The 16,818-nt window shown below is 32.4% G+C and overlaps 2 protein-coding genes across 5 annotated transcripts; both read right to left on the reverse strand.

Annotated features, from left to right (window-relative positions):
• LOC110648896 (uncharacterized) lies at positions 1–7,330 on the reverse strand. The gene is made up of 9 exons (XM_021803266.2): positions 7,170–7,330; positions 7,021–7,084; positions 6,393–6,602; positions 5,342–5,523; positions 5,015–5,189; positions 4,712–4,920; positions 1,615–1,740; positions 1,372–1,475; positions 1–367 (listed from the first exon to the last, which is right to left on the reverse strand). The coding sequence occupies exons 1-9, from the start codon at positions 7,210–7,212 to the stop codon at positions 206–208; spliced, it is 1,275 nt and encodes a 424-aa protein (XP_021658958.2). The 5' UTR covers positions 7,213–7,330; the 3' UTR covers positions 1–205.
• Positions 7,331–8,052: 722 nt separating this feature from the next.
• LOC110648889 (uncharacterized) lies at positions 8,053–15,473 on the reverse strand. Of its 4 annotated transcripts, none has more exons than XM_021803258.2 (5): positions 15,178–15,473; positions 14,613–14,815; positions 13,537–14,513; positions 9,293–10,199; positions 8,053–8,965 (listed from the first exon to the last, which is right to left on the reverse strand). In XM_021803258.2, exons 3-5 carry the CDS (start codon positions 13,681–13,683, stop codon positions 8,487–8,489), a joined length of 1,533 nt encoding a protein of 510 aa, XP_021658950.2. In that variant the 5' UTR covers positions 13,684–14,513; positions 14,613–14,815; positions 15,178–15,473; the 3' UTR covers positions 8,053–8,486. The 4 variants fall into 4 exon arrangements, with proteins under 4 accessions (XP_021658950.2, XP_021658951.2, XP_058005903.1 ...); XM_021803259.2 differs by having other exon boundaries at positions 13,537–13,767; positions 13,998–14,815; XM_058149920.1 differs by having other exon boundaries at positions 13,558–14,815.
• Between the last annotated feature and the right edge of the window lie 1,345 nt (positions 15,474–16,818).

The following is a 16,818-nucleotide window of genomic DNA, read 5'->3' on the forward strand; positions in this document are numbered from 1 at the left end:
TTAAGCAAATACTCAATATTTATAACTTTGAATAAGTTCATCAGCATATGTTCAACAAGATAGTCACATGTTACGCGGTTTATTTATGCGGACAATGACACAGTTTGTCCGCATACAATACATGCTTGCATGTTTGTGTACAAAGCTGCTTACGTACAGAAGTGATCATAGTTTGATCAGGATAAATAAACCGATAAAGGCAGATCTAGTCTAACCAAAGGTGCCTGATAGTATGCCAATCTACGTGAGGTTTGGATTTTGGAGCATGGCGAATGTGCACGTGTTTTATGTTCATTGATATGATAGCAATCCCAAGGATTATAAAAAGATACGCATATGCAGATAGAGATGCTCTAGATCTACAGACCTGCAAGGAATTTATCAGTCAGCATTGCAATTGGTGGTAAATGCATAAGCTATATAAAATATTTCAGTAGCATTGAAAGGCCACCCAAGAAGCAATCAGTTCCTATATGCAAGTTTGTACTTGAAGTTACCATCCATCCATATATACAGAGTAATAATGATAATCTAATAGAAAAACTGGAAGTCATTTGCTGAAGTTTTAACTGCACTTCCTTACACTGAAAGGATTGAAGCACTGCATAAAGTATCATTTTGGAGAAAGAAAATCACTTATCATCCAATGGGGTACAAATTCATTATATAACAAGCACCAAATGTTCACACTGCAGCACAACATTGCCAAATGGCAAAACACTTCTTATAACAGATTTTATTAATAGGCTTTTGGTCTAATATATCTCGAATTTTGCATGCTTTTCTACTTAAATACTATGCTTTTTAATTTTATCAATTCGTTTTCAATTGAATCCAGTGGATCTAAGGGGTCTGCACACACCAATATTTTGTAGAGAAAGAAGACAAATATTGGAGAGTTCTTAGGTAGATGAGTCTACCACATATACTAAACCCACAACTTGTTGATTTGGAAGTAGGCCTCTCTTGAGCCCTAAGAAACATTAAAAAGGTTGCATTTTGCAAAAATCTCTTCCCTCATAAAGCTGTTTAAAATACTTCGAGACTCATTTTGAGAAACAGTATTGTTTAGTGTGACTCTTATAGCACAAGAGAGGACCATCACAACAAAGGACTTGGGGCTCAAGAAAACACTAGTATATGCACATATCCCACACAAATTGGTATTAATCAAAACAAAATTACTAATTTATGAATTAAAATTGATAAAATTAAAAGCATAGAATACAAACATACAAAGTTCAAGATGACCATTAGCCCTATTCAATAACATGCTACTAAAAAAGCTAAGTGTAAGTTTCTTTAGTTCAAATTCAGTAAATGTTGTTACTTCTGAAGAAAATAAAAGCGCAGAGGTAGTTAAAACCAGACCTTTTCAGCTAGCCAGTTCTTGTGAGGAAGGTTTTTATCAGCATGCTCAAGGGAATACCGCAGCATGTCAACTATTGTCAATTCAGTGACTGGATCACAGCTTTCTACAAGCATAGGGGATTGTAATGAATCCTCAAACGCATCGATCATATAATTTACAAAGAGATCGACATGAATCATTGAACAGAAAGAGACAACTGTAACTTAAAAAAAGCATAAAATAAAACATCTAAATGGGATCACCTGGTATGTCAAAAATTTGTTTCGCTGGTGGAATACCTAGCAGCTCTCCCAACTGGACACGGACACGAGCACGGTCAGAAAGTGAAAGCAGATCACCATGCGTGATAATAACAACAGGCTTATCATCTGCATACAAGGATCATAAAAGAATGATGAAACATGAACCACTATTATATCTTAAGTCATTCAATTATTGAGAAACACAAAGAAGAAAGGAGAGGAAAGAAAACACGGAAGTGAAAATACAAAATGAAATGTGCATTTTGCAGAATGCCATTTCCATTTCCAGTGATGGTCACAATAAACAATTAGCAATTGTAGCACTGCAAGAGGCAATAAGACATAGAAATATTGAAGCAAAATGCACATAACAGCAAACCCAAAAAAAGAAAAAAAATTCATTATACGCCTAGGATGGATGAACAATTGCTATTAAACTGAGAAATCGTCATGCTCTAGTGCTAGCCAGAAAAAAGAGGCACATCAGAATTGCTAAAGCATGCATTATTTCTACTGTCAAGAGCATTTGGGTTTGAGGTCAGTTCACACATCGTTCCTTAACTTAGGTGGTTGTATCCACGGTGCCCCTCAATTTCAATTTGTTTCATAAAAATCTATGAACTTTAATTTAAATATATTTTAATTTAAATATCATTAAAATTTTTATGACCTATTATTGATTTATGTGTTAACTTATGATTAAATTCCCTCAACTTAGATAAGTATACCATATACATACTTCAATTTTAATTTGTATCACAAAAGTTTTTAAATTTTAATTTAATGCAGAAATAATTTTTAATACAAAATATGCTTAATAGTAATTTAAGATCAAATATATTATTTTGCTAATGTAAGAAAGAAAAACAAAAACTATATATGATATCAACCTATATAAAAAATGAAAATACCATAATTAAAATAAAAATGAAAATACCATAATTAAAATTAAGTATCATTAAAATAAAGTAAAACAATATATATTATAATAAAATCAAAGGAATGAAGATAAATTAGATGTGAATCCTTTAGACATTAACTTGAAATTAAATTAAAAAATACAAGCAAAAATGATATTGTTAATCTTTCTTTAAGAAAATAATAATAATTACATAATTTTTAATAAGATAAATTAAATAATTAATTGTAAATATTTATAAAAATATTAGACTATTTTGAAAAGTATGATTTTTATATCAAATAAGTCGAAAATAAATATAAATTTTAAATTTTAAATTAATCATAATGTTTGAAAGAAAAATTACATAATAATAATAATAATTTATGATTTATTATGAATATTTTTATAAAACTTTTTAAAAGAAAAAATATATTACATTAAAGTTTAGGAATTTTTGTGATGCAAGTTAAAGTTGAGGGATAATTTTGATATACCCCCCTAAGTTCAGAGACAATAAGCGAAATTTAATAATAAATTAGCACATAAACCGATGATAACAGGTCACAAAGATTTTAATTATACTAAGGGTGCGTTTGGTACAACGTTAAAAAATTGAGGGTTAAGTGTTAACCTTGTAAAATTTAAGGGAGTAATTGTTAAGGAGGTAAAAGATAATTAATGGTATAACAATTAATGATGTTTGGTACAATGTTAAAAAATTAAACTCACATGAAAATATATAAACATCTATTTTTATATTTTAATAACAAATAGCAAACAAAGGAAATTTGAATATATATATATATATATATATATATATATATATCAAAGATGCCTGTATGTTTTGATTAGTACAGTGTGAAAAGAAAAAATTCTATCAATTTGCAGATTAGAAAAAATTCTATCAATTTGCAGATTATATATACAAATTTTATTAGGTCATAGCAAACAAAGGAAATTTGAATATATATATATATATAATTTATTTGCAACTCACAATGGAATAAACAAGATAGAAATTCATATTTTTCACACCTAAAAAATTTATAGTCTTGCTCATGTGATTGAAAAAAAAAAATCGTACATTCTTGTTGTTGTAGGAGACAGAAGAGTTTTTAAAGATGAAGGGACCAAAAAATAAAACAAGTTGAGAAGAAATAGGAAATTGATATATAAATAGTGTGTTTAGCTTTTGTTAATCTACCCAACACAAGATTAACATTTAACCCCTAAAAAGAAGTTAAATATTAATGAGGTTAAAAATTAACTTATTCACTTTAAAGTATCCAAATAGCATTAAAAATTACAAAGTTAATTATTAACCCTTATTAACCCCGTACCAAATGCACCCTACATTTAACTTGAAAAATTTTTATGATACAAATTGTAATTAAGAGATGGTGATGATACAACCATCTAAGTTGGCAGATGATTGATGATATTAACTTGAGCATTTCACACACAAATATTTCCAGTTCAATTGTCTCAAACTAGTTAACTGAAACATTGAACTTAAAATTGGAATTAAAAAGTGTTGCCAAATCATAGAAGTAATATTGCTTAAGAAGAAATGGGAAAGCCCCTCCACGTCCCTGGTATTTGCCTCAAAATTTACATGAGTCTCCACATAAAGAACCACAAATTTGGATAAAGAATATCAATTTCCATCAGTCTAAATAAAAACTGCATTTAAGTTACAAGCAGTTATCAGAAAAGAAGCAAGCACGTAGCTATATCCTCTCGACAACATTTGAAGTTTGTGCAACACTTCGTAGTTTTTCTATTTTATTTTAGTAATTTAAGGAGATTTTTTATCTCCTGCTATTGGTCCCCAACCACTGTCATCTTTTGGGGGAAGACTTTTATTTTCACACAGCCTCACATCCAGTCAATAAATCAAGACCAGGAGCCTCAAAACAGTTCAAATGTCCACTTCCCATCCAGAGCAATGGGAGTCGGATCAAGGTAAATGACTTAAAGACCACATGAAAACTTTTTTTTTCCCTCTATAGAGACAATTGTTCCTGACCTAAAACTTGATATTGTAGCAGCTTGTGGAGGCCTTCTTATCTCTATCACAAAAAATACTTTAAAAAAAAATAGTATAAAAGGAATTGTGAACCTCAAGCAAAGTGCATGTGCTTGAAATCCAAAAACAAATTACAACTAAGAAAAGGATGAGGAATTTGCTTGTACCTTTAAATGACAAGTATGGGCAGTTGAAAGTTGTAGCAATCATCTGTACGTACTTTGAGCCATCATCGTCACTGTCCATCGATTTCAAAACAGCAAGCCCATTAACAACAAATATTACAAAGTTAACCATCCTGGCCTCTTTGGACTGACTACAACTTCTACGCATTTTGCATTTCATTCTGGTCCTTAAACTTGAATTGTCTGATGGCCTGGTAGTAGGCAAATCATTGTAGTTAGGTTATTTAATCAAAAGAAAATTCAATGCCCTGTAATAAAAGATCCAGTGTAGTCAGGAGTTCAGACCTGATAATGAGTTCTCCATGACGGACGCCTTTTGTGATCCAACGTTTTAGCATTGCAATGTTATCAGAGGGGTCATCAGACAAACTGCGGGTATCATAAATACAGATTGAACTTGAACCTCTAGGGATCATATATTCCTGAAGAAAATAGGTCCCTTCTCCACCAGAAGAATTATCTGCACTAAAAGACAAAACTAAGTATGCCAAACAGAAAAGATTTAACATGAAAGCATTTGGCATTGGCCAATGCAAAGTGAAGATTGCATTCATCAAAGTCACGTCTCACTTTCAAGTTAACAGGTAAAGAAACAAATGAAGTAACACGTACATGATACTTGTGCTCTTTCAGGTGCAAACTTATCATCTTCAAATACTTTTGATATTCTATTAACTAGACTGCTTTTTCCAGATCCTTTGAAACCAACCAGTAAGAGCGTTGCTGTTTTTGGCACATTATAGTCACTCAATTTCATGCCACCTGCCTTCTCAATCCATTCTCCAGGTGTATAACTTCAAAATTATCACACAATTTACAAAAACAATAAAATGAATTTCCAGACACAAATAGCAGAAAGTGTATGTGTGTACTAAAATTATGTACGTGTAATAAAATTATCTGATGATGTTCCAATTTCCAAATATAATAGTTTATGATAATGAAAAGAGAATCTGCCTTGAATATTTGCATGTCCTGAATCTCCTGGTAGACACTGAAGCAGTGTCATAAAATCCATAAGCTATGTCTGTAGTTCCGAAAGTCTCAGGCATGATGATTCATGAAAATTTTTTAGTGCAACAGATCCAAAAGTTAAACAAGCAGCCTGATTTGAGGCAGCCTTGTACATAGGATGTCATAACCTAAGTTGCCCCACTGGTGAACCTATAAATGTTTGTTATACACCACATAAACTACTGAGGCAGCTGATTTCGTTTTATATGAAATTGAGTTGCACAAACAAAACATATTGATGTTCCAACTCCCAGTCTTATTCTTAACCATCTTATGAAATACTAATTCCGAGTTACAATAACATTTATCATAAGGATCTCGGTTCTGAAGAGCAAATCCTATGGGTGTAACACCTCCTAAGTTGAGTTGCAGTGTTTTAAAAGTTGTATAAGCCCATCCATATAAGAAGAAAAATTGAGGTTAGGTAGAGGTATATTATGCTATGAACCTGAAGGCACCCAAAATCTTCTTCTATAAATAGATGAAAGAATTAATGTACTCATTTACCATACTTCAGCTGATCCATTTGCAGATTTTAAGCAACAGAAGAATTTGAGACAGGATGCAGGAAATCCACCATTCTCTTTTAATACATTTAAAAAAATTCCTCTATAATAAATGGGATGTATCACAAAACGGATGTGAATACCTCAAGATTTTGCTCTTAGCTTCCTTCAGGCTCTCGATTCTATTCTGCAACTGCTCGTAACTCTGCAACACTTCCTTATAAGCCTTGCATCTGTTCCTCTGATTGGCTTCAAATTCTAAAGAATTTGTAGAAATATTTCTAGGACCCATGTCCTCAAATCCTCCAAAAGGAAACCCATACTCTTCATTCACTGTTTCAACCTCATGCTTCCTGCTCAAGTCATCCCCGATCAATTGAAAAACAAATCAGATTCAACAAACTCTGATCATCAAATTCCTGTATTAGAGATTTAATTTGTTTCTGGAAAATATTTTTCCAAAAAGAAAAATTTACATTTTCTTAAAAATTTGGTCAATATGAACACATTTACAACTCATCACCTATGATTACCAACCGACTCACAAAACTTTTTTTTCCTCTATTTTTCTTAGTATAAATATTTTCAGTCTCATATACCGAAATTAAATTAATAATTTCCAATGTATTTCAAACGTTAATCTTCATGAAAGACGGGAATAAGATATTGTCTCAGAAAATTTTGTTATATTCGGGAAAGTAAATGAAGTCTCTCTAGGCAACCAAACAATGTTCAGGGAATTATAAGGAAAAAAAGGAAATAGCAAGAAACCTGGGATGATAAGGGAGATTAAGGGATGATGAATCATCTTGGTCCAGCACCGAGGATTCTTCCTCTGCATTAAAAAAAAAAAAAATTACAATTACAATAGCAGTGAGGCATTGAGTCGAAAATCGAAGGCGGGAAAGAGAGAAGTATACCACCAGGAGTGAAAGAGAGAGGAGTAAGCGTATCGCCGCCCATATCGGTTGCCCTGTGTATATCTATCCAATTCCTACTTTCCTTACATACGCTATACAGTGGGTGGAGAAACTATACGGGAAAGCCGTGATTTCATGTTGTGAGGATTTTCTTGTCAGTTAAGATTCGTGAGTGCCACGTCATTTTATTCGTTTTTTAATAATACCACGTGGCGTTGACTTTTTTGGTCCCATCCATTGCTTTGCTTGCTTCCAACTTTCTTCTGGTTTTCTGGTTCTATTTTTGTTTTTTAATCAACACAACACAGATACATCCGGTCTACATAAATTTTTTTTTATTCATATTTTTTTTTCTCAATTCATCTCCTTAAGTGCAAGTTACAAGAAACGATATTAATTTAGCCAGAGAGCGCATTCATCTAGATGGGAGGTTTGGATATATTCTTGTCTTATTTGAGTAATCACCTGATCAATTTTGAAATTGCTTCTTTACAAAATCATGCTTTATATCCTGACATTTTGAGTCTATCAGTTATTTCCAACGCCAACTCCAAATGGGTTAAATTTAGAGTCTTAATATGCCTTAGAATCATTGCCCTGGCCTTCTATGTTGAATGTGCTTATGAAATCACGAGCAAGTGAAAAAAGCAATTTCTACTACTTTTCAACAGGTTCTATCAAAATTTTGCAGTCCTACATTCAACCAAAACAAGGGGAAAACCAAAGAGCTCACAAATGACTGAGATTTGCCTCTTCTATTTTGCCTTCTAATTTACAAATTATTTATACCATCAATCATTATACAAATAAAGAATGTGTGCGTCAACATATGCCACAGGAATACCGTAAATCTCATCTAACCTGTATGTTTAAGCTCAAAAGCTAAGAAGAATCATAACTAACCATTCAACTTTTTCAGTTTAATGTCCTTTCTCTCATCAGTTCACTTGAGGAATGTTTCCAAAATGTGGCTGTTACAAATAACTACAAAAATAAGTCAACAAAACCACCTCCCCCCCTCAACAGTCCTGAAAAAATGCAACAAAAACTATTAGTTTATGCGACTGTCCCATTCAGAAACAAATCACTCCCACGACAAGGAAATCAGACACCATCAACACTTGCTGCAACAGAGATCAGAACTACTTTCTGCACCTTAACAAGCCAATCTGGGCTGGGCAACCAATAAAAGAATAGGAAGTAACAGACCGATAATATCAAGACCCAGATGTCAGCATACCTCCCCAGGTGTTCCCTGGAGGCTAACAGCCATGTTGGGGAATTGTAGAAAGGGAAAGTCCTATCATTCGCAATAAATCAGTAAGGAATGACATATGGCAGTGCTGAAATGTCTGCAGACTCTATCCGAAGACCTTCTGCCCATACTTGCCGTGTTCCATCATCCCCGGGAGAACCACCGCTGGGCTTTTTTGTTAGCAAATGACTACTGCTAAACAGCCATTCCTGATCATTAGCATCAGGCCATTCCTCCATTTCTGGTATAGAAAGTATCTGACTCAGATATTTCACATCAGGATGTGGTTTTGAAGATATTTCACTATTCTCATTTGCTGCTACGCCAATAGATGAAGGCTTTTTTGAGCACAAATTGGGCTCTTGAACAGCTACTAAGCCATTAAGCTTCTGTTCCTTGATATCCACTATATGATTATTAGCTAACCCCTGCTTCTCAGATGACTGAATAGCAGTTTGGCATTTTGCCAACCTTAGATTTTCAACAGCTGGGAAAGAGGAAGACAGAGGCCTTGGAAATTTATTAGGCCGCCTCCCATTGTCTGTAAAGAAGTTCAAAAAAATGAGGTACGAAATATAATAAGTTGATATGAAGCTAGATCTGCACAATTCATCTAACCACCAAAGAAGACAAAGAACACATCAGAGCCTGCAAAACCAACAATGGGAACTTGAGATAGATTTTAGTTTAAGTTCTCAGAGAGTAGAGAAAGTGAAAAAAAATACCATTATTAAAGCACCAGAGAACAGGTAATTAGATATTGGACAATCTAATTACAATGATGCATTATTACCATACTAGGTTCCATGCAACAGACAGAAATAGATACACTGCAGTGTGATAATTATATAATACAGGAAATGCTCACCAAGTAAATATCCATTTTCCTCAAGCTCCTTTCGCTTTCCAAGATTTCCCTCAGCAGCAGGACTTACATTGCTTAACTTCAATGATTCTGATGATTTGATATTTCGGAAGTCTAGTGAGTCCCTGCTACCCTCTTTTAGTTTAGAGACATTTTCTTTTAATTTAGGCTTCTCTTTAATTGGTTCAGTTATCTCCTTCGCTTTCTCCGTCTTTTCTTCCTTATCCCGGTCTTTATCCTTTGATTTTCTATTCTTCTCTCGGTCTTTGCCTTTGTGTTTGTTACCCTTACCATCACTTCCCTTGTGTTTACTCTTCTCTTTCCCCTCCATCTGCTTCTCAGCATCCTTCTTCTCCACCAACTTGACAACTCCTTCAACTCTTTCTTGGGCCATGCCAACGAAATTTTGATGAAATGCCTTTCCCAAACCTGTTGTATCAAAATGATTTCTCTGCCCATTGATTTTCCTATGATCTTCATTCTTATTCTTAAACTTTTCTTTTTCCTCAGATTGATTGCCAATATTTCTTTCCACCACCATTCCCTGTATCTCACCTCTTCTTTGATCTGTGGCAACAACCTTCTCAAACATTTGGCTCCCTGATGCTCTATCTTCATCCTTAATTCTTCTGGCCAATTCCTGCACGCATAAAGAATCCTTGATCTCATTATTCTGCAGGCTCTCTGAACCAAACTTTTGTCCATCATAAAAGCCTGGTTGCCATTCAACTTTCTTCTCATCTGAAGTCCGGTTTTTTTCTTTATCTCTATCCTTGTCTTTGTGCTTCTCTTTTCGGTCTTTCTTTTCTCTATTTTTCTCTTTACTTCTATCTTTATCCCTTTTCTCTTTACCCTCCCTCTTTTCTTTCTCCTCCTTATCCTTTTTGTGCTTTTTCTCCTTATTCTTCTCCTGAAAATAACATTTCTGTTAGAGACAAACCAGAATTGAAGGGGTAACTACTGCTAAGTAGATGCAAGGAGATTATCTGCACCAGTCATCACGATGAATCTTCTGTCTACTCCTAAAAGTAGGAGAGAGATAATATTGGCAGCATAAATGTTATGCGCATACAGATTCAAACAGCAACCACAACAACATATAAGAAAGTTGTGAAGACCATAATGATAAAGTTACAGAAGTTGTTAAAAATTACTATCATGCAAATGTAAAAAGTAGAGCAAGTTTTAATAGGGAAAACAGACTTAATTTCAAAGTCTTGACCTTTTAAGAAGTACTGAAACCATCATCACATCCTCACAAAACTGGCCAACTTTGCAACTCATCGTCTATGATTTCACTTGTAAATTATCTACCATTTGTATTTTTTTTGGCTACTATTGGAATTAACGAACATAAATTAAAACCCATAAAATATTAAAAATTTTCACAGCTTGTGAACAAAAATAAAGCAGGTAATACATACAACAATTATCAGAGTTAGTACCAGTACATATGTAATATTTAACAGAGAAGAAAATAGCAAAATAGTTTTCTTTAATTTTACAACAAATAAATAAAACCCTGAAACTGGCACTAGCATAAACAAAAAAGCAATTTCAAAGAAACCTAAATATCATTAGCACAAAAATCATATATGCCATTCCAAGTTACATAGGCAAAACGAAACACATATTCAGGGTTTGAAATTTCATTGTACTGGTAGTTCTGCACCACTGCAATCAAACTAAGGAAATGACAGAAATCTGTATAGTCCACACAAGAACAATAAGTACCAAGTATTTTCACATTTAAGAGTATATTCCACTATCTACAGTTTCTGCTACACCAAGATCAGCATATCCACAATCCCACAAATATCACCACTTCCCCTTCAGATCCATGGAATTGAAATACACTCATCTAAAAGCCACACAAATTTTTTTCCCCATCCCATAGAACATCCTTAGAAAACCAAAAAGTCAAAGGAAAACCATCACCCTGATTTTGAACCATAGAAAATGAAGGAATATACATTGATGAAAATAGATTAGAAAAATACAGATGAACTATCCTTTAAGTCAGTTAACAAGCAGTAAATGTAGATTCAAGCCAGTCACTAGGGAATAAAAAAGCATTACAAATGCCAAGCAAACAAGGGCTTAACGCAATTGCTTCCCAGTAGGCGTGGACATTTAAATCTCTACCACCTACTAATTCTTCTTACACCAATTATTGAGCCCCTTTTTTTTTTCGCACTTTTTCCCTGATAAGATAAAGGATTGAAAATCAACTAAGAAAGGCAATGAGGGTGCCAACTGCCAAGTTGCCAACCCATGTGCAAAAGGATTCTTCAGAATAAAACATAACCATGAGTTTTTACCCACTTTTGTAGATTACAGGAGCCAAAATACTTTTCCAAGGAAGTGCAGAAGTCCCAAATCGTCAAGGAAAATTAATCTTCCTTTCCTTCATCTTGCATTAACTATGATAGAAATATTAAGTGAATAAATTTTGAAGAATATTAATTAACAACCTAGCTAAATCTCAATTTAAACATCTTTTTGTTTGATATGAGTATGGCTGCCTAATACCTTGGTATGATGATAGGCACAGATAGCAAATTTAAGAACTTCATGCTTTTTCAGAATAAAAGTATATTTCCTCCCATTATAAAGCTTTCTGTAATAAGAAATGCATAGACACATCTTTATTTTTCCTTTGCATGTTAACTCACAAACAGTACCATCCTGTTTGTTCATTAATCATCTTTCTCATACACTAAACCTTAAATGGTATTAGATTTGCACATAATAAAATTCTGATTTAAAGAGTTAAGTTCTTCCATTTCAATTCAAGAATTATCAAGTAAACTTATATGGTGTGAAAAACCAAACATATAAGCCATACCAACCAGTTTTATGCCAAACAGAGGACCAAATTATATCACTGATATTCATCTAATATACAGTAAAAATGTGTAAAACCTACAAAGAGTTATGCCGGCAACATTTCAAGCTCCTCATCATTCAAAAGAAAACCTTATTAATGAAGAGGATGTGTTAAAATGATTAAAAAAAATGTTGCCATATATCTCATACACTAGCTATTTTTCACAATAAATCAGTCACTCCTCTCACACAAAACCTTGTTTGGCACTGCATTTTCAGCTGCTCATCAAAACTGATATTTTATTTTTACTTTTTTTTTTTTTTTTACTGCAGCTAGTGGACAATGATTTGGTGAAAGCTAGAAAATCTAGCTTTTCCAAAACCATGGTCTAACAAGCACAGGCTACGAAAAGCAGCCTACCAGTGCCAGACAGGCCTTATATCACCAAATAGGCACATAAAAATTACAAAGCCAACTCAAAAGGAGTCCTCAAGGCTTAACTATAGAAGTATGTTTCTTAGCCTCAAGTACTTTTTTGTTTTTTGAATCAAGCAAATACCAAAATTAAATTGACTTATCACCATTAAATAAAAGGCTATTCTCAATAATACAGGATTTTTAAATATAACACAATATATTTCTTAACAAGAAATGTTAAAATGGATGGAAACAACTTTTTGTATACATTATCTAAATTCTAACATATACCAACAGTTATCAATCATAATAAACAACCATATCATGAATGAAAGGAAGAAACCAATAGCATATTTTGTAATCAAAATTAGTTCACTAAAAATTTTATTTGGCACTCATAGCATGGCCATAGTCTTCCTCTCTACCAATTGAGCTACAATTGAATGAAACATATCATGTTTAATTATAACAGTCAATTTAGATGGCAGTGTATAGATAAAGAACAGTAGAAATCACCACTGAATAACTTTTGAACTACTTTAGATGGCACAGGACCCTATAATATTTTGAACTATGTTAAACGACTCAATTCGTGTACATATTACTATATCAGGGTGTCAAATCATATTAAGCCCCAAGGTAAACCAAATTATGTGTCTTTTACAACATGGAATCAAGATATTATATAATATTTGTATGCAATAAAGGATCACATTTATGAAGTTTTAGGGACAAAGCATCCCCAGATAAGATAAACTCTCTTCCATCCTCTAGTGGTACCAGCTAGGTGTCTGCTCAATAGCGTCCCAGGCATATGCACCACTGACACACCAATGTTACGTAAGCCATGCAAGACCGCTAATCCACCATATGCATTTTGGTTAGTATTACAAAAATATGTGGGTTAGCAAAGGTGCACATTGCTGACATGAAATCTGGGAAATGAAGCAAACATCATAGTTCAGACAAAAGACAGCCAATGGTGAAAAAATTTTATCACATGTAATGCTTTGAAAGTTGCCTGTAGTAGACTTGTCCCTGCTTTTGATATCAATTCACATATTCTCCTTGCCCCATTTTTGACATAAATCAGAATATACTGCAACATAGTCATGATCAACATCTCCAAACGAATCATCTTCAACATTGTTGTCTTCTGGTGTTTCCAAATTTAGCATGAGCTCTCCTAATAAACTTTCTTCTATCTTGCAGTAAAGTTCCATATAATTCTCTACAAAAGTTGTTGGGTGCAAAATCTTATGAAAATTTCATTTTTCCTCAAGTCAAAATGCCTTAACACCAGAGTTTCAAACTCCAGCAAAGCTTTCCAAAGTTAAATCACAAACAATTTATATGATTCAACACAAATAAGTATATAGAATGAATGGCCAGAAAGCAAAGACCTGAGACGTTAAGGCAACTCAAGGTAGCAATTGTAGTTACTTAAGGAGATAATATAACCTTTTTAAGTAATTCTGTATCATCAATTCTAGCCTTCTTTTCATATCCTGGAGGCGGAAATGGAAAGCAGCGAGACATTGCAGGTGGTCCTTGAAATGGCAAAGTGGGATCTATCCACAGAGGGCTTCTTCTAGAATCCTGTACTGTTGTTCCAACACGGGAACAGACCAGAATCTATGCTCTCGTCCATGCACCATGTCCTTGCAGTCATTTCCAGCCTAAAAAATCAATCCATTGTCTTCCAAAATACCTCCCAGACCAAAATTTTTAATTATCCTCTTATTCACAAATACACTTCAGGAGTTGCCCAGTGTAAACTAAACACTTGACTTAAAAAAATACAAATAAAGCTTATATGCTCGATTCCACTGCGATAAACAATGAACTAGCTCCAAAAATGACCAGATAAGTGGAAATCAATCTATGTCAATATGAAAGAATTCTTCTGAAAAATGCTGAAGCTTCAGAGCTATCTGATCCTGGCGTTTGCCACTGGGCCAACAGACAAATCAGAACCTGCTCATAAGCAAAATCGAATATCAGGAGCTTCCCTTCACTACAAGTATCAATAACTCAAACCAAACCCATAAATCCAAATACATCCAAGATAACAACCTTGTGTATACTTCAGCTTTGCTATGCGGCTAAACAGAGGAATTCACTTTCACAGATTCAATGTGCAGACCCAAGTGCATATTAACTAAAAACTAACTATACAATCCAATTCTGTACATACAACATCAATCTCTGATCATCATAACCCTAATAGTCCAAAAATTTGCGATTAGGGTTGTCATAGTGACGATCCGATGAAAATCCTAAAAAAAAAAAAAAAACTTATGTCAGAAAAAAAAACCCACTTAATTTAAAAAAAAAAAAAAAAAAAAAAAAAACCTAATTTCATTTTTCCAAAAATCAATAAAACGCACTTAAAAGCACAGAGTAAAAAATTTCTCTCAAAAACGAAAAGTAAGCAAAATAGAGAGCTTAATGGCACTTAAAATAGAAGATTTCAAGAAAATAAAGAACCAAAAAGGAAGAAGAATAGAAGGGTTAAAATGATTTTCAAAGTAGACAATGTATAAGGAGATTAGCAAGATCCCACGGAGGAAAAAAAAAATTAAAAAAGAAGTTTCAAAGTGGTCTCTTTCTCTCTCTCTCTCTCGATCAATCTCTCTACCTGTCTCCTTGTCTTTGTATAAGGGTTCCTTTGTCGTGTGTTATCAGATCCTCTATAAAATCTCAAAATTGTTGTTGCTATTGATATGGGGTTTTTGTTGTTTGTTGAGAATTTCTCTCTCTCTCTCTCTCTCTCTCTCTCTCTCTGTTTTGAGATTGTTTCGGCTCTGAATCCTTAAAACACCCCTCCAAAGGGCAGAGAAAATGCAAAAGTACGCAGGCGGAGAGAATTTATAAGAGGGAAGAGAGAGAAACGTGTCAAAAAGAAGAATCCAGACATTTGAGAAACGCTAATGGATGTCCAGTATAGGTTAAGTTTTGGTCCTCTTCTTTTATTTGTTATTTTTCATTTTCACTGTCTACCATTTTTTACCACCCTCTCAAGTCCCAACAACAAGAGCATACACTCGTTCCTATTACTCTTTTATTTTTGTCAGTTTGACCGGTAAAAAAAAAATTACAGTTTGGACTGATGTATCCTGTAAATTTTTATATAATAAGTTACCCAAATTTATTTCATAATATAAATAGTTAAAAGTTTAAATTTTAATAATTTCTTAATTGTAGTTAATATAATTTACTATATTTAAAACAATTTTTATTAGAAATAAAAATTTTAAATTGATTTTTTTCTCATAAAATACTAACAAAAGGATAATTTATTAGCGAGTCTTTAAAGTACAACAAACTAACAAATTAGCTTTTGTTTTAAATTTGAATAATGATTTGGTTGGTCCTTCTATTAAAATCAGATCTAATTTACCGTTAGTTAACCTTAAATTATACTCTTCAAACGGCATAATCTTATTTAATGGTAGAATTGCCCTTTCTCCTGTTAAATTTCAATTTATTTTACATAAAATAATGTATATATAAAAAATATTTTTTATGAAAAATATTTTTTAAAAAATTATTTTTTATTATTTTATTATAATAATAAATTAATAATAAATATATAAATATATTTAATTTTAATAAGGTTATCAAAATTTAAAAAATAAAAAAAATTCTTTTAAAAAATATAAATCACCTTCTTTATATATTTTCTGCTCTAGTGACGTAAGTATGCAATAAAGTCCAACCGCATGATAAATATCTGCAAGAATGCGATAATGATTATTTATTATTAACAAATAATTATTAAATAATTATAAATTAAATATTACATAATAATAATATTATAAAAAAAATATCATTTATCAGATGAAAATTATTCATATTAATGTATTAATTATTAATAATTTTAATTTATATATTTTTTAAAATTTTAATATATAAAAATAATATAATATTTTATAATAAAAATAATTAAAAATTATTTATATAATATAGATATAAATATATGTCATTAATATATTATAAATTACTTCATATTAATATTTATTTATTATAATATTAATAAAATAATTATTATAAAAAAATATCACATATTAATTATATAACAATACTATAAAAAAAAATACCACATCACTATTTTTTTTAGAAAATATCTTCTCATTTTATTTATTTATGCATAATTTACCCTATAATTATATATTGGCTAATAGTTGCAAGATTCACATAAAAACAAACTAGCATCAACGATCGTCTCAATTCCAAGAGATAGCAATGATGGAGAGCTTCAATTTTAACAAGAAAGATG

Source organism: Hevea brasiliensis, chromosome 7 (genome assembly GCF_030052815.1).
Source record: "Hevea brasiliensis isolate MT/VB/25A 57/8 chromosome 7, ASM3005281v1, whole genome shotgun sequence".
Classification (NCBI taxonomy): Eukaryota; Viridiplantae; Streptophyta; class Magnoliopsida; order Malpighiales; family Euphorbiaceae; genus Hevea; species Hevea brasiliensis.

What these genes read in the sequence shown, in the direction of transcription:
- LOC110648896 (XM_021803266.2), bottom strand. Translation starts at nt 7,212, where the DNA reads ATGGGCGGCGATACGCTTACTCCTCTCTCTTTCACTCCTGGTG. An exon ending in CATGGAGAACTCATTATCAG is followed by an intron (nt 4,921 to 5,014) that starts GTCTGAACTCCT and finishes GCCTACTACCAG; the next exon opens with GCCATCAGACAATTCAAGTT. An exon ending in ACAAATTTTTGACATACCAG is followed by an intron (nt 1,476 to 1,614) that starts GTGATCCCATTT and finishes CTATGCTTGTAG; the next exon opens with AAAGCTGTGATCCAGTCACT.
- LOC110648889 (XM_021803258.2), bottom strand. Translation starts at nt 13,683, where the DNA reads ATGTTGAAGATGATTCGTTTGGAGATGTTGATCATGACTATGTTGCAG. An exon ending in CAACTTTCAAAGCATTACAT is followed by an intron (nt 10,200 to 13,536) that starts GTGATAAAATTT and finishes TGTTATTTTCAG; the next exon opens with GAGAAGAATAAGGAGAAAAA. An exon ending in GGAAAATGGATATTTACTTG is followed by an intron (nt 8,966 to 9,292) that starts GTGAGCATTTCC and finishes ACTTCTTTACAG; the next exon opens with ACAATGGGAGGCGGCCTAAT.